General features: G+C 36.2%; 2 protein-coding genes across 3 annotated transcripts in view; one reads left to right on the plus strand and one right to left on the minus strand.

The window, feature by feature from the left end:
* LOC110463094 (AP-2 complex subunit sigma) overlaps window positions 1-5,545 on the plus strand; it is an 11,567-nt gene extending 6,022 nt beyond the window's left edge. Inside the window, exons 2-4 of the mRNA XM_021517443.1 lie at window positions 914-1,063; window positions 3,062-3,235; window positions 3,665-5,545. Coding sequence (XP_021373118.1) covers window positions 914-1,063; window positions 3,062-3,235; window positions 3,665-3,766 — 426 coding nt within the window. The 3' untranslated portion in view covers window positions 3,767-5,545. The remainder of the gene's footprint in view (window positions 1-913; window positions 1,064-3,061; window positions 3,236-3,664) is intronic.
* Window positions 5,546-8,646: 3,101 nt separating this feature from the next.
* Window positions 8,647-25,502, minus strand: part of LOC110463103 — a 21,223-nt gene continuing 4,367 nt past the window's right edge. The window contains exons 4-11 of one of the 2 annotated variants that reach the window (XM_021517463.1): window positions 24,325-24,542; window positions 21,086-21,236; window positions 19,920-20,121; window positions 19,189-19,450; window positions 18,569-18,660; window positions 17,687-17,837; window positions 15,854-15,950; window positions 8,647-14,732 (exon numbers count right to left, since the gene is read on the minus strand). In XM_021517463.1, the coding sequence (XP_021373138.1) occupies window positions 12,441-14,732; window positions 15,854-15,950; window positions 17,687-17,837; window positions 18,569-18,660; window positions 19,189-19,450; window positions 19,920-20,121; window positions 21,086-21,236; window positions 24,325-24,542 (3,465 nt within the window). In that variant the 3' untranslated portion in view covers window positions 8,647-12,440. Of the gene's footprint in view, window positions 14,736-15,853; window positions 15,951-17,686; window positions 17,838-18,568; window positions 18,661-19,188; window positions 19,451-19,919; window positions 20,122-21,085; window positions 21,237-24,324; window positions 24,543-25,502 lie in introns of both variants that reach the window. The other variant, XM_021517454.1, reaches the window with a different exon arrangement.

Genomic DNA, 25,502 nt, shown 5'->3' on the forward strand with positions numbered 1-25,502 from the left:
GTCACGGCATTTCGGTGATGTTTTCTGCACCAAATCGCATATTTCCAGATAGAATGTGACATATAGAAGTAAATAACTGTGACATTTCACAGTAATAAAGAAGTATTTGGTTCATAACTTGGTCGTATGGGGTAGTATTGGGTGGTATTGGGTAGTATTGGGTGGTATGGGCACGGACTTAGATCTAATCTAATTCCGTGGTATGGGGTAGTATTGGGTCATAGTCACGGCAATTCGGTGATGTTTTCGGCACCAAATCGCATATTTCCCGATAAAATATGGCATATGGAAGTAAATAACGTCTACAAAGGTGATATTTCACAGTAATAAAGAAGTATTTGGTTCATAACTGGATCGTATGGGGTAGTATTGGGTAGAATTGGGTGATATTGGGTAGTATTGGGTGGTATTGGGTAGTATTGGGTAATTAGACGCGCCCTTGCCAATTGACTAGTTAATTATATGTAAGCTGTAAAAAAAAATATAATAATAATAATTTGAGGTTCTTATATACCGCTTTATCACAAGTTCATAACCTAGTTCATATAAGTCATCTCAAAGCGGAGTAACAGGCGATGCTGCCATTTCAGCACTCACAACTACCATTCAAAAATTCTAGCATTGCCAAACCACATACCGGTACTCATTTACAGCTAAGTAGACTGGAACAAGCGGAGTAAAGTATCTTGTTCAATACAACACAGTGCCGTTACCTGACTTGAACACACAACCCTTAGGTCACGAGCCCGGCATCCTACCACTGGACTTCTGTGCTTCCACAATGTAATAATTACATTGTTAACCCAAGTATTTAATTTTGGTCAGTTAACATTAATATTAGAATTGACAACAGTTTAAAGCATTGATAAAATGCAATTGATATCATTTATCATGTGATATGTCTTACTTGCAGATCAAGTTTATACTGATACAGAACAGGGCAGGCAAAACGCGCCTTGCCAAGTGGTACATGCACTTTGATGATGATGAGAAACAGAAACTTATTGAGGAGGTGCATGCTGTGGTCACTGTGAGGGATGCAAAACACACAAACTTTGTTGAGGTATGTAACGTTGTTGTCCTGACTATAGTATAAATTGTGAGTGCTGTTAAAAAATAACTTGATCCTCAGAGATGTTAATGCAGGAAATATAATATTCCTTGTGTTTTAGCTCACCTGGCCCAAAGGGCCAATTGAGCTTATGCCATCATGTTGCGGCATCCATCCTCCGCCTGTCCGGCATCAACTTTTTAATTTAAACAACTTCTTCTCAATTTAATATTCAAGTTCACAGGGGACATATACGTTTTAAACCTTTACACAACTTCTTCTGAATAACCGCACGGCCTAGGATGATGATATTTTGTCAGTAGCGTGCTGTGAAGAAGGACTTTCAACTTTCTTTAAATGAATGACCTTCGCCCATTTTCAAGGTCCCAGGGGTCAAATATGCTAAAATCTTTAAACTTCTTCTGAATAACCAGAAGGCCCAGGATGATCATTTTTGGCCAATCACATACTGGCATGAAAGGCTACCAAGCATGTTACTGGCCAAATATCATTACCCTAGGCCTCATGGTCATTCAGAAGAAGTTGTTCAAAGGTTTGACACATATTTGACCCATGTGACCTTTAATATAAGTCAAGGGCATTCATTTGAATAAACTTGGTAGCCCTTCATCTCAGCATGTTACTGGCCAAATATCATCATCCTTGGCCTCTTGGTTATTCAGAAGAAGTTGTATGAAGGTTTTACATTTATTTGACCACTGTTACCTTGAATATAAGTCAAGGTCATTTATTAAAACAAACATGGTAGCCCTTTAGCCCAGCATGCTACTGACTAAATATCATCATCCTATGCTGTTTGGTTAGCCAGAAGAAGTTATGTAAAGGTTTTAAACATATTTGTCCACTGTGACCTTGAATATATGTCAAGGTCATTCATTTGAACAAACTTAGTAGCTCTTCATCCCAGCATGATACTGGCCAAAATTCAACACCCTAGGCCTTCTGGTAATTCAGAAGTAGTTGTTTAAAGGTTTTACACATATTTGTCCCCTGTGACCTTCAATATATGTCAAGGTCATTTATCCCAGCATGCTATTGGCTAAATATAATTACCCTAGACCTCTTGGTTATTCAGCAGAATTTTAAAGGTTTCACACATATTTGTCCCCTGTGACCTTGAAAATAAGTCTGGGTCATTCATTTGAATAAACTTTGTAGCCCTTCATCCCAGCATGCTACTGACAAAATATCATTCTAGACCTCTTGGTTATTAAGAAGAAGTTGTGTAAAGGTTTAAAACATATTTGTCCCCTGTGGCCTTGAATATAAGTCAAGGTCATTCATTTGAACAAACTTGGTAGCCCTTCATCCCAGCATGATATTGGCCAAAAATCAACACCTTAGGCCTTCTGGTTATTCAATAGAAGTACTTTTAAAAGTTTTAAACATATTTGATCCCCTGTGACCTTGAATATAAGTCAAGGTCATTCAATTGAACAAACTTGGTAGCCTTTCATCCCAGCATGTCCCTGGCCAAATATCATCACCCTGGGCCTTATGGTTATTCAGAAGAAGTTGTTGATAGAATTTACAATATTTGACCCTGTGACCTTGAAAATGGACAAAGGTCATCCATTTGAACAATTTGGTAGCCCTTCATCCCAGCATGCTACTGGCCAAATATCATCAGCCTGGGCCTCTTGGTTATTCAGAAGTTGTTTAAAGTAAAAAGTTGACGCACTGGACAGACAACAGACGATGAACGGACACCGCACCACGGCATAAGCTCACTTGGCCCTTTGGGCCAGGTGAGCTAATAAATGTAAGAGCTTATCAGAATTGTCATTATTTGGTAGCTTAAAAATATATATGTTCCTGCTAAAATTAAACAGCAAGCCCACGAAACAGGACTTAATAAGATCATATTTGGAGTACAGCAAGAAAATGTCCATAATTCAGGATATATTTGTTGAAATGATAAAGTGTGAGATTTATGTGAATAGTTGTAGATATTGATGTGTGATTTTCAATTTCAACCATTTTTTTCAGTTCCGGAATTTCAAGATTGTGTACAGGCGATATGCTGGGTTATACTTCTGCATATGTGTGGACGTCAGCGATAACAACCTAATGTATCTAGAAGCTATTCACAATTTTGTAGAAGTTTTAAATGAATACTTCCACAATGTCTGTGAATTAGATCTAGTGTTTAACTTTTATAAGGTGAGTACACTAAGTGTCGTTTAATAGCAGTATGAGGGTATGGTGGATCCTTGTTATCTGGTATATAAGAGTCCTGAAAATAAATTATATCCTTTCAATTTTGAAATGTGCAGAAATACTGATGTCTGCAAAACAGAAGTCTTATCTTATAAAGTTTGAAATTCTTCCCTTTAACTCATCATTTAATCAACTTTGTCGATGTCATAGCATTAGTCTACGACTACTAATGACGCATTGTGTTACTGGTACACCCTCCCGGTCTGTACCTCCCACTCTGTAGCATGCAGGGCTGATCTGTATCAAATATATTTATTAAATTATGCAATAGATAAATTTCCTTTTGATTAAGTTTTACTAAAATATCAGATTATATCATAAATAGTATATAGTTATAGTTCAGTAATTAATATTTGGTCTTCTTTTTCACAGGTCTACAGTGTTGTAGATGAAATGTTCCTTGCAGGAGAAATCCGAGAAACGAGTCAGACGAAAGTATTAAAACAACTTCTGATGTTGTCTTCGCTGGAATGATAAATCTTCAATGACTTGGTACCATCAGAGATCGTGATGATCTTCCATTAAAGTGGTGACCTTACCAGGTCATCTAAATAATATTTGTTTTGAATATGAAAAACTTACACCCCATTTTGGTAGAAAGTAGGGTTCTGTTTGATCTGATGAAGTAAGCAGTAATTTGTGGCAGATCTAGTGTCAGGTCTGGATGTTTTCCTACACTGACAGGTTGGAGGAAGTTTCCTGAAACTCTCTGAATTCCCCTTGAACCTGCCACTGTGTTCTGTCTAAATAACTGTCAAATGGTCAATTTTTGTGTAACTGCCAGTTTTGTGTATAAGTTCCCAGTGAAGAAAATAGAAAAAGACATCCATGTAGAAAACATCAGGAATCATATAATACAGTATTACGTAAAATTTTCGTAACATGCTTACATTTCTTGGTCATAAAACATCAAAAACCATGATTATCAGTATGCAAACTTAACACCTCACACCATGAAACTTTGTTTTGAGTGTAAAAGAAAGTCCTTCCAAGGATTCATGTTATATGTGCTGAAGTTTAACAGAAATAAATCTCAAATGAACCACCAGTGGTAGGCAGTGTCAGGGAGTGATACTGTAGATATATATATAGTGTCAATGGGTGATTTTGCGAGGAGTTGTATTACGTATATACACACATAGAAGTGTTGGATGAGTTAATTTGTTAGTGACAGTACCTCTTCATTTGATTTGTGTGTACATGTATATTAAAGCATTCCAGTGGCATTTCATTAGGTAGGATAACATGGTTGTTTTGTCCGGAATCTACAATACTATTTTAGAGTCATTTGTGAATTATATAGAAAGGGACAAATGATATTATTATCCATTCATCATACATCTTAACTCATTACAATGGATAAGATCAGGCCCAATTTTAAGGCTCTTTATCCCCATCTTCTGTAGGAATACAGCTTGGGATTTACCATGTGCATATAAGGTACATCAGTAAGGTTAAATGAGAATTACTATTGTATTTATTCTTGAGCACCTTTAACAGGTTACATTAATTAATTAATCCAAATTGGCATTCCTTTTTCAAACTCTTTTTGTTTGAGGATTTTTTTTTTTTGAGTAACTATAAGGTTGCATATACTCTTAAGATCATTCTGTTTTTGATATAGAGTACTCTCATACAAAATTATTGTATTTCATAACATAATTATATCACTAGTAAAATACTTCAGTTCATCTCATTTGGAAAGAAGTGAAAATGCATTCTCAACTTGTGAAAATGGAAGCAGATTTGGACAGATTTTAACAAACTAGCTATGGAAAAGGGGAATTGATTTCCTGTAGTTTCTTTGGGGGTCAATGTGAGATGAGTACAACATATATAATTACCAGTTATAATGTGTGAAATGTGTATTATGAATTTAACAGGATGAATTGTACTTTATGTTGATTAAATTAAAAAGGTGCATAACCAGAATTTTTAAGTGCTACAGAGTTTGATGAGCAAGTTATATATTGTGTTACTGCCAATGTGAATTATTTTGTGGGGTATGTTTTCTAAAAAAGTAGATTTTCTGTCTAATAATTTTTTGGAGAATCTCTGATTCTGTATGTCACAGAACATTTACTGCTAGAAATTATTTCAATAAGTCATAATGATCTCCTTAACATCAAACTCCCACAATTTTGACTACAGCTATCTAAATTTGTAGGAGCCCAGTGGTTTGTTAGCTCACCTGGCCCGAAGGGCGGCGTACGTCATCCGGCGTCAATATTTTACTTTAAACAACTTCTTTTTAATAACCAAAAGGCCTAGGGTGATGATATTTGGCCAGAAGCAAACTGGGATGAAGGGTAACAAAGTTTGTTCAAATGAATAACCTTCACTCATATTCAAGGTCATATGGGTCAATTGTCTTAAAAAACCTTTATTTAAACAACTTTTCCTGAATAACCAAAAGGCCCAGGATGTTGATATTTGGTCAGTAGCATGCTGGGATGAAGGGTTACCATTTTTGTTCAAATGATTGACCTTGAATATTCAAGGTCACAGGGGTCAAATATGTTTAAAAAAAACAACAACTTCTGAATAACCAAAATGCCCAGGATGTTGATATTTGGTCAGTTGTATGCTACGATGAAGGGCTACCAAAGTTGTTCAAATGAATGACCTTCACCCATTTTCACTGTCACAGGGGTCAAATATGTTAAAAAAAAATTTTGAACAACTTCTGAAGAATAACTATGAGGCCTAGAATGTTGATATATAGTCAGTAGCATGCTTGGATCAAGGGCTACCAAGTTTGTTAAAGTGAATGATTTTGACTTATATTCCATAGGGGTCAAATTTGTTTAAAATCTTTAACGACATATTCTGAATAATCAAAAGGCCCATTATGTTGATATTTAGCCAGTAGCATGGTTGGATGAAGGGCTATTAAGCTTTTTCATTTGAATGTCCTTGACCCACTTTCAAGGTCACATTTGGTCAAATATATATAAACATTTAAATGACCTACTCTCAATAAATAAAAGGATAGGGTAGTGATATTTTGCAAGTTGCATCCGGAGATGAAGGGCTATAAAATTTGTTCAACGTATTGATCTTGTTCGACTTTCAAGGTCACAGGGGTGAAATGTTTTAAAATCTTTTAACATGTTCTTTTGAATGACTTATTGTTATAAATACTGATATTTTGCCTGTAGCTTTATTTTAGATCACTTTTGAGGTCACAAGTGTGAGATTAATACCAGGTGAGCGATACAGGCCCATTGGGCCTCTTGTTATAAACATGTTTTACTGTAATATGGACAAAGGTTTACTGTTATGAAGGTTGGATATAAGGTAATTTTCAAATGTAAAAAAAAACATAATTTCTCATTTTAATGTGAAGTTTACCCAAATGGCAAACTATAATCCACAGGGACATTGGTTAATACTCACTGGTCATAGGTTGGAACCATGTGTCTGGAAAACATTACTACTGTATCAATAATGTTTAACCTTGAAGTCTATTAAGTTCCTTCACAAGAAAAGGGTTTCAGAGCATATTGATTGTAGTGATGAGGTTCCCACATCTACCTGTTTCTGTTAGCCTAGCTATTGGGAGGGCTTTATTAAAATCATTTGTACAAAGGAAGTAGTGATATCCGAAATATTTTTTCCTGTACAATGTACAAATTATGTAATGAAATGGTTATTAAAAAGGTGTTTTTCATAAAGTTTGATCAACATTCATTCACATGTGAAATTTATTTGTCCAATATCCTGTCATGTTCTGTGTCTATAATTGATGTATTGTGACATTGAGTTCTAGAATGTTGAGTGTTCGTATTATGAATTTCAAATACAAGTTCCTGTAAGATGTATGGCTTTCAGTACCCAATTTAAACTGGAGAACACAGTAAATGTTGAGGACACTATTTGTATAGCTATTTATATAATTATGTAGAATCTATTGTTACTACCAACACAATGTGCAATTATCATTTCAAGAACAATAAAATGTAAATGTGTACAAACCTGTATATACAATACACAGTGTTGTTATATTGTAGTTGTAACAGATTAGACAGGATGACATCAAACTTGGGCCGTTTCCTCGACACTTGTTTCGCCATCTTACACTAAATTTTTACATTCTCGTTATGAGGACAAAATTTGGATGATTCAATGTTTGGAAAATTGAAGATTTGATGCCATTCTTGAATCATGAGGTCAATCTTTTGACAAAAAGATGTTCAATATATATCATCATAACACAATTTCATTTCAAAAATAAAAACTGGACACGCCCATTACTAGGTTAAACAGATAAATACAATGTACATTGAGATGTTATCACCAACTCCATCTAGGCAGGTGGACAGTTTTGCAGTATTGATAATGATTTATTTTGCAATTTAAAAGCTAGCTCTCTCCAGGTAATACCTGTTTTATACATATATTCTCCTAATCTGGTGATAGTTTAGATTTAAACTAATTCAGTAGAATCTCCACAAACATTTGCCTTTAGGTAGCACCTATATGGTGCTTTTGGAAATCAGACCGTGCTAAAATGTTCACAAGGGTTTTTGTCCGACCTCCACATTGTACAATAAACATAACTGTGTTAAACTAGATTTTTAACATCAGCTGCTTGAATACTTCACCAAATCAACTTGTATGGTAAATTTCTTTGGAAGATGCACCATATTTTGCTGAGGTAGTAATGTTATGCTCTTTGCACATATGCTGTATGGGTATATCACTTTAATGACAGAGTATACTGATATTCTACTCGTGAAAAAAAGTTATGGTATTCACCGGGAAACTGTTAAAAATACTTTTATTTTCTGTGTTTAGTTTGGGACTCTTTAGGAAACAAGAGGCCCATTGGCCTAAACGGTCATCTGACTACAAAGACTGAGCAGAGAGAATGGTAACTTTTCAACTTTCAATGAAATATTCTCAATCCCACTGGTGGAAGTTGAGAAGAATTTTCAAATGTGTTTTTTAAGATGGCGGTCATGGTGGCCATCTTGGATTTTGCACCGACCCAAAAAATAACAACACTTGGTCAGGACCATCTCAGGCAAGTTTCAGCTCAATGCCACTGTTGGAACTTTAGAAGAAGTTTAAAATGTTGAAAGTGTACGAAAGGCGGACGAAGCAGGATGATTATAGGTCATCCTGAGCTAATAAGAGGCCCCTCACATCCTTGATGACCAATATAACCACATTGGTCTAGTTTGATCAACACCTTTCTACTTTGATATCCTCTTGAAATTAGACGGCGAACATGTTCAGACAGTACAAAGCCCAATGAGGGGAGACAGAAATTTCTCAGGTCAATCGCTGTCTCTCTTGATACAATGAATCATCAGAAGGTTTACACACAAACACAAGACTAATATTGATACTTTTGCATATATTTTAATACATTATCGTATGGCAGCTAAGGCAATGTATGATTCTTGATTAAAATATCATGATTACACACGAAATAATGGTGATTGTAATGGGGATTCACAGTCCAGCTGGAATGCAGGATAGATCCAGTCAGTACTGGTACATTTAATTAGGATGGTTTGAATTCAGTGAGTATTACTGCTTTTAGCCGTTCTTCAAAATAGCGGGGATTATCTCTATTTAAGTTACATTGTCTAGAACACAATTTATTTTGGCTGAAAATAACACACAAGTGATGATTTTTCTTGGTTTGAATTCACGAGCAATAAAAAAGTTAACTGATTTAGAAAATTAGGTACAGTACCTAAATAACAATCAGTGTTTTCCTCCTATGTAAATACAGTTTAAACTCTTAAACAGAACATATTACTCATTTAGCTAAAGGATCACACATAGTTGTAAAACAAATCTCTATGGTGAAATCCCAAGAAAAAAAATCCATTCCAACAATGTAAAAATTTAAAGTTGTTTGTCAAAAGAGCAGAGTTAATACATATGATCAAATAGGACACAGTATCCATACAACAGGAGTTTAACTGGTGAAATTTGAATGATTGTTTACCTGGAAATTTTGCCCTTTATCTGAAATTCTTTTAATATAATGTGTACTTAGCTGTCATGATAGATTTGCCTTCAATATGGTGGCTGAATAAAGAGAAAGATAAACTGCAACAAATATTTCCTGGTATACAGTATTTCAAATAATATGAGAAGACAAACCAGACAGCTAAAAAGGTTGAGTTTAATGCTGGAAAAAATAGTAATTAGGATTTGTTAAAAGTAAAACCAGTCTTAATTAAAGTTAATTAACTCAAAAACGTACTCTGTACTTGCTGGTTAATCCGATTAAAATATAACCTAAATTCTGTTACTAAACAACCTAAAACCCATCCAGGAAGTATTGTTTTGACTAAAATTCTTTTTTCAGATGGAGTACTGGTATCATTTTTCAGATGGAGTAATGATATCCTGTTGAAATATGAGGATGCAGTATTGTTTAAAAGAGACCGTCTGCAGTAGATACTCGTCATCGGACAAAATAATATGGTTCCCTAAATGAATTTATTTTTCTGTGAGAATGTGTAAAAAAATGATGAGACAGATTTATACAGGCAATCATGCCAACTGGACTACTTCATTGAACTGTTGAACATGGATTGTGTATAAAGTTATTTTCGTACTATTTATGAGCACATCTGTAGTGGATGAATATTTTTGATTAGTTTATAAAATATTAAATACCTTTTGATTTCATGAATGACATACCTCAGAATACTTAAAAAGTCATCCATGATATGCATAAATTTAGACTAGAATGTTTATAACATTATCCGAGTTAAATCAAAAGAATTGTTAATCGAACAGCATGTGACGTTTGTAAGTGTAGCTATAATGTTTTCATATTGGCGAGAAGCAGCAGTTTTGTTATAAGCACCTTGAAATCTATATGAACCACATAATATTAAATACACCATTGCTCATCAATTTGAAATCAATCTATGATCATTCCGAAAATAAGCATGACTAATAAAGGAAGGCATACAAACCACACCTGACAGCATGACATTAAAGATATTTGATATTCTGCAGTTTTCAGATTTTTCTGAACAAACTGAAAAACTTAACAAGAATGGCAAGACGACTAGAAAATATAACATTTTCAGCATTTTGAAGGTCAGTCATTTTCTTACTACAGTATGTATCAACAACCTTCTCAGAAGGAAAAACCAGTATTGTGTGTCATCGATATTCACACCTACCATATCACAAGAATATGATGTCAACACAAAACAGACTTTATAATTTCACACAACAAAATTCTTGAGGGAAAATTGATGATTCTTTTCTTAGCATTGAGTATCTACATCACATTTGAAAAAGTATCACAAATAATATTCCTATCAAATGTTTGCTGAATTATTGACTAAAACTTCAGCTTAACCTGTTCAAAGAAGTTTGTTGCGCACATTGTGCGGAAAATCCTGTTTGGTTCAACAATTCTAGCTTCACAACTGTTTTTTAATGATTACATCATCTGTTACATACATGTACATCCAATTTTCATTTAAAGTTCAGACCAATTTTGATATTATGCTTCAAATAAAATGTACTACTAATTAAAGCCATATATGTACACTAACTTTAAGTATATAAAAGCATATTTTTCAGACCATTTTTTCCAAATACAATAAAGATGTACTGTCAATTTAGGCAAATGACGATATATTTGATGAATAAATAGTTTAATTTTGTTATTTGCAATTTATCAAAAAATTCTGAATATGTCTTTCTGTAACAAATTAGTCAATGTAACACTGGCATGGTGGTATAGCGTAACTCTGGTGATATCATAAACATGATTTTTTTTATGATACAACATTTCATGTATAATATACATATCACTTCTCTGTTTTTGTTGTTGTATTAATTGAAAATATTTTAAAACCATGCTGAAGAATATTAGGTTTGTGAAAAACATGATTATTTTGGTAGAAGTTATCATGGAGTATAAATGATACATATATTTACAATTTTACAGTAAACAGGAATGAGGATAGTTTTAGAGGAGAGAAAGTCGGAGCTAAAACAATTCACACAAAGTTCAGACAATCCTTGTTGAAATTTTTATCTTCATGTACAATGCATCTGTGTGTTAACTCTAATTCCTATAACTTACATAAGTATAGGTCTAAACTTGCCAAATAAAAAGCCTACCAATGCCATGTTCAACTTGCCATGGCTTATAAAAACCCCAGATAGACAAGGAAATAGGTTGTTGTCGACAAATATTGGTAAAACAATACTATGTCAGTGGGGCACAGCAGCAATTTCAGTACAAACAGAGATGTGTAACAATCTTGTTTATTGACCAGTTTCTCCTTAAGTTCCTATTTTAAAGTCTTGAAATTTCATTTTCTACTTGAGCAAAGTTTGGTTATATGTTCAACAATGATTGCACTAACATATCAAATAAAAAATCGAGTATGTAAACATCGCGGCATACATTTCAATATTTATGACAAACATTCCACTTTACAGCTGAATATACCCTACATAAAAATTAATGGTTAACGAGAAACAGAAGCACACATACAAGGAAACAATTAAAAATGTTCATACTCTAAAGGTTAAACATTAAGGCAAACAAGTACCTTATAGGAAATTAGACAAAAAGGCGAATACCACACATAACATAGACTCCCAAACAGTAGACGGAAACCACATTCAATTTACTCCTAGCTAAAAGCACAAAAGTTTATATAATACTTTCTGTGAACAGTACTCCTATGGATTACCCGAACACTCCCATCAAAGTATGATTTAAACAGTCCAACCAATAAAATATAATGTCACATAACGAGAGAATGGTTTACCAATTGGTGAGCATTGAGAACATTAATATTAAGCCAGAGACAAACTCAGTACACGAAAGTCTAAACTCAAGTTCAACAGCATGTCAAGCAAGATGATACACTGATTCTATAGAGGCAGAGACTTTCTATATTGTATGGCAATGTCCATAGTGCAAACATAACCAACTCTGACTACTTCACAGTCTGTTAAATTACATCTCACACCTATATTAAACTCCAATATTATAAGTTATATAACCCTGTATCAGAATGTAGCCAATAAAATAAGTATCAAATTGGTAAAATCTAAAGCTCCCACAATACCAAAGCAAGACTGAGATTCTACACAACAACAAGCTCCCGTCACAGACACTACTGTAGAGACTCGCTCACACACTGCTCATATCCCCCTGTAGGTGGTGAGGGATAGAGCTGAGTTTCGCCCTGTTCTGTCGCCCCGGAGATGTGTGTCTACGCGGTGTGTTACGACAGGGTGATCCTGGGGATCCAAGACGTTTCACTGGTTTTATCGGGGAGCGTGGTGACTTTGATGTGGTCCTGTTAATGTGGCGGGGTGTATGTCCCCCAGATGTTCTCAGGAGGACCCGCTCACCAAGATTGCCAGGTAGGATGGGCATTTTGATGCCCGGGACATTTGAAAACTTGGCATTGGTTGGTGTTGCATCCAGATCAAAGGAGTTATATAGTTCATTTTTATCACTAAGAGGCGTAGAGACGTCATCTAATGTATCCTGTAAAGAGTCACAGAGTTTGAGCTCCTTCGGTGTGTGATCACCTTCATTCTCAAAGCTGGAGTTTTCCTTATTCTTCACAGCTGTGATATCCGATATGTCCATAGACTCTTCTGTTATACCAGATGTCTTTCTGACTGATGTACTAAAGTGTGGTCTGTCCTGATCTTTTGTGTAGTAGATACTAGGCTTGCGGGACAGCCGACTTGAAGCACCAGAAGGAGGCCTTTGTTGCTCTGTTGATGCTGCAGACTCAGTCGGCTTCAAAAGGTGCGTAGAGATTGGCAGTCTGGCCTGACCTTTCCCTAACTTTGGGTTTACCTGTACAATGTCCTTCATCATGGCAGCCTCCTTTTCGCTTTTAGCAAAAATTGTTGGTATCCTAACAGGGGAGCAGCCTCTTTTGCGGGACACAGAATTGGCAAATCTATACGGAGAGGCATGACGGTCAACAACATCTGTCTCCAGACTTTTCACACAGTGTTTCACTTTGCCGGTCATGTTTGTTTGTAGCTCCATGATGCTCTCATGTTTTGGGATGGCTGTATCTGCATGTTTGAGAATAGTTTGGGGTGGACCCATCACCTGAACATCCTCCTTGGATGTGTCCTTCTGTTTGGTCCCCAAGTACCCTGCTCTCAACAACAGGTTATGTGTCTCTGATGAAATCTGAAGATTTGGAGTGTGGTTTTGATTTTTTTTGGACACAGAACTTACATGGAGGCTTTGTGACCTGCTTACACTAGCAGTCATTGTCTTCATATCTAACGAGGAAACAAAACGTTTTATCTTTTGATCATTTCTTTTGGTCGACGATGTTTGATTTACTGCTGGTTCTAAACAACTCTGCTCACCATCCATCTTACTTGTACTGACTTTCTGACTTTCTACCACAATATCAGTTCTAGTTTTAGAACTGTCTGTGTTTTCTAAAACACCCATTTCCTCTAACATGGATCCTTTCCCACTGTCAGTGGAAATTGATCTTGGAAAGTTTTTCTTTTCAGTTTTTGGTGAAGGTGGGGAGGAATCTGTTTGACCACTTAATAGGCTGTCCACGCTCTCACTAGAGTTAATGTTTAAACCTTTCTTATGACTCTCCTCTGCAGAAGAATTGTCACTTCCCTGAGATTTAGAATCAGAATCAAGTGACTCCCTGTATCCAGCAGCATCCTCTGTATCGTTACTACTGACAGTATTTTCATCTGACACGATTGAAATACCAGATTTTTGTTCTGATATCAGTTCTGAAATATCCATGGAGTTATCCTCCTTGTCTTGGTTTGTCTGACTTCCACCAGAGTTGTCCCCAAGCTGAATCATGTTCCCATAGCCTGATGTATCAGGTATATAGAGGGGCACTGGCTCACCAATCTCCGATTTATCCAGGCCAAAACTTCGCCTCAATTTCATGATATTGTCTTTTTCGCCCTGAAGCAGACCAGCCTTAAGAGAATTTGGCCGTCCACGCCTCAGGGTGCCTCTTCGCTGAAGTTGATGATCCCGATTACAGGAAACAGATCGTTGGTGATGTTCGTTGATGGATTCATGTCGGGACATATCATTGACAGCAGAGTCAGACAAACAAGACCGAGGCAGCAGGTCAGAATTATCATCCCCACACGAAACATTAGCACTCATAGTTGACATATCTCCATCCTCGTCGATAAAACCCTCGTTAAGGGAGTTGGCGTCCTCCTCAGTCACCGACAGGACAGACTGCTCTGGTAGAGTGGGAGAAAGGACCGACTGGTCTACTATGGCCCGTATAGGTGACTGACCCTGAGATGTAGCCGGAGGTTTGCTGGTAGTGTTGTCCGTCTCACTGGTATCCTGTTTGTGTGGCTTGCTGTGTTGTTTGCCTCCTGGAGGACCGGCTAGTCTCTGACCAACCTGTCTTGCCTGTGTAGATCTAGGACGTTCAGGTAGCTGCTGAAACACAGATACACATTATTTCTTAAATTTATTTTAAAAGCACAGAAGTCTGTGGAGGTTGACCATCAGGTCATTGCTAAAATGCAAACAGAATTTAATGCGATGTGTATAAAGCCAACTTAGGAATCAGACCATCTGTAAGCTATGAAGCAACTCTATCAAATGTACTGTACATATGTATTACAGCATAGTGTCAAAATCAGGAATCAAAAATGGTCATAAAGTAGGAAAGCGAAAAGAGAAGGAAAACAAATGTTCGCTGACAGGTTTAAGTGTAAATTTAGACATGGTTGTTTGAGTGTTTGTGTGGAATATAAAGCCTGTTTTAACCTGTTGTTGGCAAAGAACAGCATTTTAGTTTTGGGTGTACTTTTTCTTAGTTTGGCAGTTTTCTATCCAGATACTGGTAGCAATATGAGCCCAGGTGAATGCTTGAACTGATGTTGACTAAATAGATTATCTGGGCTATTGGCCAAATACAAATCCACACCCAGTTTTGTGTGTGCAAAGAATTTGCCATCCCTTGGTCGAACTTATATAATTACATTCCAGGTTTGGAAAGTGTCGACTATTATTGTATATTTAAAGAAGTTGTTGTATGGAAATCATCGATTAATCAGAGCGCAGCATGCTCATAAAATATACACATATTTTCCTCATCTTCAAATTTATGAATGGATGGATGCTATTGAATTTAGACAGGCACAAATAGAGTACATTACTAGTTTACTACTGAAAGGATCATGTTTAAAGCGGTAATTCTAATTGTTCTGCTTAGTTGTCAAGTAATCATACATCACCTTGCATATAAAGCTTTAATAATAAATTGCTATTTATAGGATATCAGATATGAAATACAAGTATACAGACCACAAGATTTACAAGGTCTTCCACTTTTTAAATGCAATATTTTGCTATAATGTATCATTCAAATCATACACACAAAATAAAATAATCTTAGAATGAAGGTATGCATTTTAACAGCATGCATCAAATGTACGATGTAATAATGTTGGTTATTAAGAATATATTTGTATATGAAATGATGAAGATTAATACATATACTGTATTAGTTTAGTAAAGGTGAGAGTACAAACTGTAAGGGTAGAGAGTACCTTGTCCCCCTTTCCTCCGGAGAGCCTGCGAAACAGACCCTTACACTTGCCCTTTTTGTTGGCAGCCGACATGGATATATTGGAACCTGAGGGAAGCCTGTAAAGGGAGTGACAAATAAAAACAACGGTCAACTGGTTTATATATACAGGTTAGCCCAGAGGTTCATCAAAGCCTCGTCACCATTTATCATACCAATATATTTATTACCTACTGCTGAAATTCAAAGCAAACTGCATGTGTAGGTTTTATGCATTCAACTACGAATGTAGTCTATATTTTCTATTAAAGCCTCCTATAATATACTTATAAATAATGTCTGTGTAGTGAGTGGATCACCACGTGCACAGGTATCATCCACATGTGAGCAAAAAGTGAATTTTTGTTTGTCAGCAACCGATTCTAGTATGTGGTAATTTTTGTTATCATCAGAAGCGAAGAGAAGATATATACATCATATTTGTACTGAAACCTTTTGAAGTTAGATGCAGTAGTGCTCTGATTCAGCACTAGTCATTTAACTGGTAGTGTCAATGTTGACAGGTCCTGTTCAAGTTGTTATGATACTGTTCTCAACCTCCCTGTGATACTGCTGGGAAGATTCCTTTTTTGAGGAAGTGGTGTAGTTGCCCGAGTCTCTGGTATTTATGGTCAAAGTACTTTTGGGCAATAGATTGCATAAAAGGATCGTTTTCATTTGTCACATGTAATTTGGGTTTCTATTACATACAAGATGTATTGACTATTGTTGATCTGGAGGTCTAAGATATAAGCCATATAAAACATTTTTGTAACTAATGACTGTATTTTACATTATGGCTATGTAAAGATTACTGTTGTAATAATATAATGAAGCTTTGATCTTCTTTTGACAAAGGAGCAGGCCATTGTTGAAATTGTCAGGCACTGTTATGATCACTGAAACGCTGTGTGTATATTTTTCCTGCAATCATGATATAATCCTTACAGCCAACACATGCAACTTATAATTGCTTGAATAAATGATTATAAAGGTCACAGAGCTTTGAACATCATGTCCCTTACTATATAATATCTGTTAACATGGATTAGTTCTGTAAGTTATGCGACACTATTTCCTCCTTCACCAAATGTTTGATACTGAACTTTGAACCTACAGCAACTTTCACCCTGTATTAACTTGTCCATTTCTCTGTGCTATTTCTTACAGCTTCAAGTTTCAGTAACTATTCAAGTTGCTTTTTTAATCAGGACTTTTAAGTGACTATGTGAATTAAAGATTTCCAAGTTTGATTTATGTTAACAGTTCTCTATTCATCCTTACAAATAATCATCTTTCATGGATTTCTAAACGTGCCAAATGCTAGCTTACAAATTCAGATTTTGAAAATTAAACTGATAAAGAAAATATATAATACAGAAATTGAGCAAGCAGATGCCTTTTCACCAACATGCCATCACTAAATAGTACACACTGAGACAGTATAAGTTATATATTTGTAGTAAAGTTGCAGCATAGGACTTACACTTGCTATATATTTATTGACTTTCATACATTACTGTCATTTAGCCCCTCCAACCCCCAATAAAACAACACTTGCTGCAATAGGTTATTGATAAGACATGGCTATTTTCAGCATTCCAACTAATTTAATGTGTCCAGCAAAAACAATTATACACGACAGCTGGATGGTTAAAATGTTAGAAAGTTAATTATGAATCCCTTGAATCCAAATATTTTAATTTTATATATGTCCTACACCACGTGTTAAAACCATATTCTACCGCGCACCATACATTCCTTTACTGATTATACAATAGCCGTTCCCCGATACATACGTGTGATTGTGACTTACTTTTTGCCCTTGCGACCATTACTAGGACTGAACAGGTTCAGACGCTTTCTGGTGTTCTTTCCTGCTTGGCTGGGTGTAGCACTGAAGGCGAGCTGCTCCTTACTACTGAAGGCGATGTTAGGTGTGTTGAGGGTACCCGTTCTCCTCATCTCTACAAGATCAGGCCATCGCATTAAAAAAACCACCATGTACAGTAAAACATGTTTTGTACGAACAAACTTATTGTGTCGTTTCCTGTGAATTGGTAACTGATTCTGATTCCCCAGCTCATCTCCCTATTACTTCTATGTAATGATAGGAACATACTGAGAATCTAACATTTTATGGTGGGGGCATAAGAATTTGCTATACGCGTAATACAAACTACCTTTATAACAAAGTGATAAAGTTTGTCCATTGGAATTCATTATAACTGTATTTTACTGTATCTGAGATTACGAGTTTAATAGCAAGATTATGTTGAAAACCCTACTGAACTTGTATCACACGCAAGGTGGGGTGTATAATGGCCTTGATTTTATCATAAAAAATCCAAGTATGCAGGAAATATATGGAGAGCAAAACCCTTGGATGTTGAAGATATGAAAAAACAGAAACTTTACAACAAAGACATTTGTCAAGAGGTTTTCAATGAGTAAATGATTACACGTGTTGGCAAACAGTACTTTTGTACAAAATTATTTAGTGCTCTAATTATGTACAAGATTAAAAAGATTCTCGATTTCAAAATACTGCTGTAGTAAATATAAGACACAGCTGAACAACTTTAAATTGAATGTACAAAAATATCAGAAAATGAATTTTATTGTGGATGACAGAATGTGATGTTTTATAGACACAAACACATTACACCTGGGTAGGGACACTCAGACAGTAACACACCATTGATGTCCATCCTCCTGACGCCCGACGCGGGAGTAAATGGGGTGTTGGCCAGTGTAGCCTGGTTTGGCAGGTTCTGGAGGATAGCCTTCCTGAAATGTACAATATAACATCAGTCAAATCTTTTTAAACGTAAACAGTTTCCCCATCAAATTATTTTTAAAGCATATACATAACGATTTAAACTTACATACTTATTGGAACCTGCCCAATGAAACCGTTTGAAAAATGTCCGAAATGTGGATCAGACCTCCTTTTCATTTATAATACATGTACATACATACATGAGCTTGGATCCAGATCTTATTTTTACTTTCTCCCCCAAGACCATCAGTTTTTATAAAAGCAGATTCAATAATCTAAAAATTATTCATCAGTGATTTTTCAACCTCTCTTTCAAAGGGGCCTGTGTTGTGTGATCGTGTGAGGTGTAGCATACAAAAAGCAGAAATTATCCAGGAGGAGGAGCCTTATACCAGCCCAAATTCACCTTGCAAAAACAAATCAGTGATTAACATCTATTTTCTGTATCTATCATCAGATTATAATGAACAGTAACAACCAGCAACTCTTATTGAAATGCATTTAATTGTTATCAAGACATAAAACCATGAAATTACTTTTTGTGAGCAGAAAAAGGCAGCATTTCTCCGGAGGCCTTGCGCTTCCTTATGACAACAGGTGTAGCCATACACTCTGCATCTGTTGGCAGGCTCGGAGGGGCATGGGCCATAGAACTCTGGTCGTGGGCCATGCTGGCATGACTCATGTTGCTGTACGCACTGGTATGACTCATGTTACTGGCCTGGCTCAGATTACCAGCCTTCCCGTCAGTACTCTTCCTCCACTTGGTGATACTCTGTGCAATGGTACTCACTAGGCCTGTTCACAATCAAACTATCATTTACACATAATCCTAACACAATGTCACCAGTGAGTGAAATATTCAGGTTTAAATTTGTATATATTTTAGGAAAGTATCATTTTATGGGTTTAATTTATTCATTTATGTCAGCTTCTTAATTTCCAACAATTCAAAAATTCCTAATTAAACACAATGTCACCAGTGAGTGAAATATTCAGGTTTAAATTTGTATTTATTTTAGGTAAGTATCATTTTATGGGTTTAATTTATTCATTTATGTCAGCTTCTTAATTTCCAACAATTCAAAAATTCCTAATTAATACAATCATGCACCTTCAGCACAAAGTTGTTATTTCTCACTTAAAATGAAAATAAAAATTCTATTTAGTCAAAGCAGTAGGTCACAAGTCATTAAGCACTGATGTGATAGCCCAGTCTTTTTTTAATAGCCTCATATCTATAACAGCCATTTTGGACTCTGGTTACCTTGAAATGACCCAGAACGCTTCCTTTTCTTTTCTTTTTTCCGACAATCCCTTGAATCCTCTAGTGTGTCTTCAGTCACATCAAGTTCATCGTCAGTTCCAAAAACCTCAGTCATCAGCAATGCCCTCTCGTGGAGGCTGTCAGAGATCATACCCACGCTCTCTGCATTCCTAATCAACAACTCCACGATGGATGTCTGTACCTAGAGTAAGGGAACAAACATTTATAATAATAATACATACCACAACACAAGTTAGAATGACCCGGGATTTACAACAGTATTTTGGGGAAACGAACCAGGATCCAAAGAGGACTGGCACTAATAATTGTAACTATTTAAATGATAAAGAATTGATTCATATCCATGCACCACCCTACCTTCATTTATATTTGTTCTGAAAAAAATTCTATGTGTTTTAAGTACCGTAAAAACTTGTGGAATTTGAGCACTTTGTTTTTGAGAAATTTAATACCCAAAGTGGGGGATGCGCAGAATACACAAGCGTAAGCAATTTCAATTTTTTTTCATGAAAAGATTGACAATTCTGGCAGACCGCCATCTTGGACACGAGATCTTCTCCCTTGGTACACGGAACTCAAAGACAAACAACGATCAACACATATATTTATGTCAAACATCAATAAAAGATACAATTGATACATACTGTGTTGTTACCTGAGTTTATGTGAAAAGTGTTATTAAATAGGTAACCGTTAACAAAGAAAGTTTAGCCAATTCCTTTGCCAGAGAATCGCCGATCAAGTTACGTTTCGGTAAGATATTCTTGATATCAGCGTCCATATTAAAGTAACCATTCTCATGGTGTGTTCATGTCAACTTCACGAGTCTAATTATGCCTTGTTCCAGCAATACATTTCACATATATTTTAAATATCATTTGGAAGAAATTATTGCATGATTTCAGTGATTAGCGAGAAAATTGGTTTGAGCACAAAAATTATGTATGGGCATGGTATGGTTTCATGAATAAGAGGTCTGTTTCGTTTTCATATTAACAAGCATTCTGAACTGTTCACAATAAAACTCTCTTTGATATCGTATCTACACAATCTGAACAAATAAACAGAGAGAAAACAGTCTCTTCAGTTTTCTTCTTCTATTCAGTATCATCTCAACACAAAACCTAGATAATAACAAGACTAACCTGGAGTAGCTTCTCCTCTGATGAGTTCATCTTCTCACTTTTATTATTAATGTGCATCATGTTAGGTGCCAGGACGACAGCCAGGTTTGTGGGGTCCATCTTGTTCTTGTCCGAATGGCTGGCTATGTCGGACAGAAGCTTCATCGTAAACCTTCAATCAACGTAATGATAAGAGTCTATACAATGACCACAGGCTAGATCCTACCTACATATATTGTTGAAGTCACATTGTACACATATCTTGCAAAACAAATTTTCATATTTTGCTTCATTTTGTTTATATACAATGCGTTAGAAAACTAAACAAATCCCAAGTTTTACTCCTTAACTGTGTACAACAGAAAGATGCAAAATAATAATAATATACAACATTTATATAGCGCCCTATATCATTTGTAAAATTACTCTCAAGCACTTTACAACATTTGGATAATAGTATAAGTTATAATTGTGAAATAATAACAAAGGCTTACAATCACTTTATACATTTAAGTAAGCAGATAATCGTTGCAATGTGCACATAAATGAACAAATAAAGGGTGGTATTTTCATGATGTCTTTTCAAAAAAGACTAAAATGCAGACGTGAAGAGGCTCGTTTCGATGTCCCTCTTGAATTTGGCCAGGGTATTTGACTTTCTAATAGCAGATGGTAAGCTCTTCCACAATGTGGCCGAAACCCTACCAAAGCATCTGTTTCTGTAGGTCACAGTACAAGATTTTGGGACACACAACAACGATTCTGACCACGACCGCTGTGAACGTGACAGCTGATACAGGGTAACAAGCTCTGGGGAGCTGTTCCATTCAGTGCCTTGTATGTATACACCAAAATTTTGTACCGCAACCTGTATTGTACAGGTAACCAGTGCAATGCATATAGCACAGTTGTGATGTGCTCTCTCTTTCGAGTACGAGTTACCAGCCGTGCTGCAGTGTTCTGGACCCTCTGCAGACGACTAGTTAGTTTGTCAGATATACCAGAGCAGGGCGTTACAATAATCCAACCGAGAGGTAACAAGTGAATGCACCAAAATCTTGCATGCATCTGCAGTTATAAACTGCCGAATACAGCCGATGTTCCTGATCTGGTAGTAACAGGATTTGGCAATAGTGTTCATTTGTTTCTCCATGTTCAGTGAACTATCAAATTATACCCCAGGTTTTTAACAACTGGGACAGTCTCAATAGTTATGGCACCAACCTTGAGCTGAAGAGTCATTGTTTGCCGACGTTTTGGGGAAAAGACGATTAATTCCGTCTTTTCCCATTTAAGCTTTAGCATGTTGGCATTTATCCAGGTACTGATATCTGTCAGACAAGCATCCAGATTTTTTGAAATTGTATCCCAACTGTCCTGTGGTTTGATGACCATGTAAGTTTGTGTGTCATCAGCATAGCAATGATAGTGACGGCTATGGCGACAACAAATATCTACAATCGTTTTGTAGTACAGACAATATTTTCGTGGTCCTAACACCGACCCTTGAAGAACCTCGAAATCTAGTACTTTGTCATGTGAGGTGGTAGATCTGAATGCAACACACTGTCGCCGTTCACTAAGACAAGACTATCCAGCATAGTGCGGTATCAGTCACTCCATATGAGTACCCCAGACAATTATAAAGTATGCCATGGTCGATGATGTCAAATGCAGATGACAAGTCCAGCATGACAAGCACCGCTCTGTACATGTTATCCAATGAAGAAGCTATGTCATTATGTACACGTAGGATGGCCGTCTCAGTAGTGTCCCATGCGGTAGGCTGATTGCATGTTGTCATGGAGACTGTTTGCATGGAGATGAACCTCTAAACGCTGGGACACAATCTTCTCCAAGATCTTAGACATAAAAGGAAGATTTGATACTGGGCGGTAGTTCTTCAACTCCTCCATGTCCATTCCAGCCTTCTTGAAACATAATGGAACCTTTGACTCAGCCAATGATTTGTTCATGATTGAGGTAATCAAAGGAAGCAGTGCTTCAAGACATTGCTTTAATAGGTTTGTAGGCAGTGGATCAAGCTCACAGGACTTCGATTGCGAGGTCCTGATGATATTGCACAACTCGTCCTGGGTTGTTGGTGAGAGCTTTGTCAATGGTTCCCCATCAAATTCAATGTCAGCAATAATGACAGAGATATCATTGTCAGCAGCGGTGTTCACTTCAGCAATTTTTTTCCTGATTGAGCTGATTTTATTCAGAAAGTAATCACTGAACTTGCTTGCTAAGTCTTTTTCAGAGTTACAGCTTGGTAGGATAATTTCACCTTTCTATCCCATTAGGTTTTTGGTGAGTCTAAAAAGCTGTCTATTATCCTTGCAGCATTCTTCGATTATTTCCAAATAATAAGCCTTCTTTGACTGAAAGAGTAGTGAACCAACTAGCCGACATTGCACTCTATAAATCTGTTGGTGAACGGTTAATTTGGTCCGTCGCCACTGTCTCTCTGCTTTTCTACTGTTCTTTTTTTTTGCGCGGAGAGACAGTGGTGACGGACCAAATTAACCGTTCACCAACAGATTTATAGAGTGCAATAGTTTTCAAAAATGGCTGTCATGGTGGCCATATTGGATTTCTGATTGACCCGAAAAATAACAACACTTTGTCAGGACCATGAGTTGATCATTCCTACCAAGTTTCAGTTCAATCGGCCCAGCAGAACTTAACTTTAAGTTTGAATTAGTTTTCAAAATGGCAGCCGTGGTAGCCATATTGGATTTCTAATTGACCTGAAAAATAACAACACTTGGTCAGGGAGATGTCAGTAACCTTCCCATGAAATATTAATGAAATCCCTTTGCCAGTATTTCAGCTTAAGGTGAAAATGTAAAATGTTAACGGACGACGGATGAAGATGGATAGCAATAGGTCGCTTGAGCTAAAGCTCAGGTGACCTAAAAAGGAGAACAATTTTCATAACAAATTCCAATCCTGTTATAAAATAGATAGATGTGTGAAATGAAAAACTAGAGCAGGGAAAGCTGTAATTACATTTAAATACTGTTTTATCAAGTAACATTTGGGAGGGCAGACAAAAATCACTTTGATTTGTTTTTTCCTTGACACACATTTTGTTTACCACAACAGTTAAAGAGTAAAGTTGGGCCAGTCTTTCCCAAGTCTTGGCACACAAAAATATCGGACAACTAGATCATCTATACTTATTTTACAAGTGAACAATTTTTTTCCAACTGGCTTCATCTCTTGGAATGTGACTTTAAACTGTGAGCCCTGACCTTAGTGTACAGAGGTGCTCCCCTGGTAGAAGGAGACAGAGTAGGAGGACAGCCTGGTGGGAAACCTCTGTGTTTACAAGCTGGAAACATTTGATGAATGTGTCATGGTAGGTACTGGTGAACAGAGGTTCTGGCAGCATGCGGAAAAATTGTTTGATTAAACTTGTCACGTCGAACACATTGGCTTCAGATAGACCCTTTCCCAGCTCAATTTGATGCTGTAAAAAAAGAGATTGAAAAGTACAATATTTTTTTTAACATTATGTACATCATAAACAAAATCCAGACTTGCATCTACAATGGGGGAAGGATAAGTTCAACTTTTTGGGTATAGATTTTTCCGTAGATTTAAGTGAGATTCCAAGAATGAATTTTGACAAAAAGATTGTTAAACTTAAAGCTCTTATTAATAATTGGAATAGACGGAGTTTGACTCCATTAGGTAGAATTAGTATCATAAAGTCTTTGTTGATTTCCCAACTTAATTACCTGTTTATCACTTTGCCAAATCCATCCGAAAAATATATTGCTAAGTTGAATTCTTTGTTATTCAATTTTCTATGGAATGGCAAAAGTCATAGGATTAAAAAAGAAGTTGTGATTCAAAACTATATAAATGGGGGATTAAAGATGATTGATGTACATGCTTCTATAGATTCTCTTAAGCTAGGTTGGATTAGAAGACTGTTCCAGCCATCTGGAAAATGGAATCAGCTTTTGAATCTAATTTTGGATCCTAAAAAAATGATTAATTGTGGAAAAGAATACATTATGACATGTGTAAATACCTGTCTTAACCCATTTTGGAAGGATGTTTTTAAAGGATGGGTTAGACTGAATAATTCCAAATTTATGAGACAAACCTACAGTAGAAGTGAATCAATGTTAAAAACTCCCCTATGGTATAACAAAGATATTCAAGTGGGTAATAATTTTATTTTTTATCGAAATTGGTTTGAGGCAGGAATATTTACAGTAAATGACCTGGTTAAAAATTCTGACAGCTTGACTTTCTATTCACTTGAGGAGTTTCAGTTTAATTTCCATATCCATACAAACTTTCTTCAGTACCAAGGGCTAGTCTCAGCTGTCAAGCGTTTAGTTAGGAAATTTGACTCTCAGATAGCTATAGAAAGACCTTTCCAACCTTTTATACCTCTTCTCCTTGAATTTTTTTT

This window comes from Mizuhopecten yessoensis, unplaced genomic scaffold (genome assembly GCF_002113885.1).
Source record: "Mizuhopecten yessoensis strain PY_sf001 unplaced genomic scaffold, ASM211388v2 scaffold1485, whole genome shotgun sequence".
In the NCBI taxonomy this organism is placed as follows: domain Eukaryota; kingdom Metazoa; phylum Mollusca; class Bivalvia; order Pectinida; family Pectinidae; genus Mizuhopecten; species Mizuhopecten yessoensis.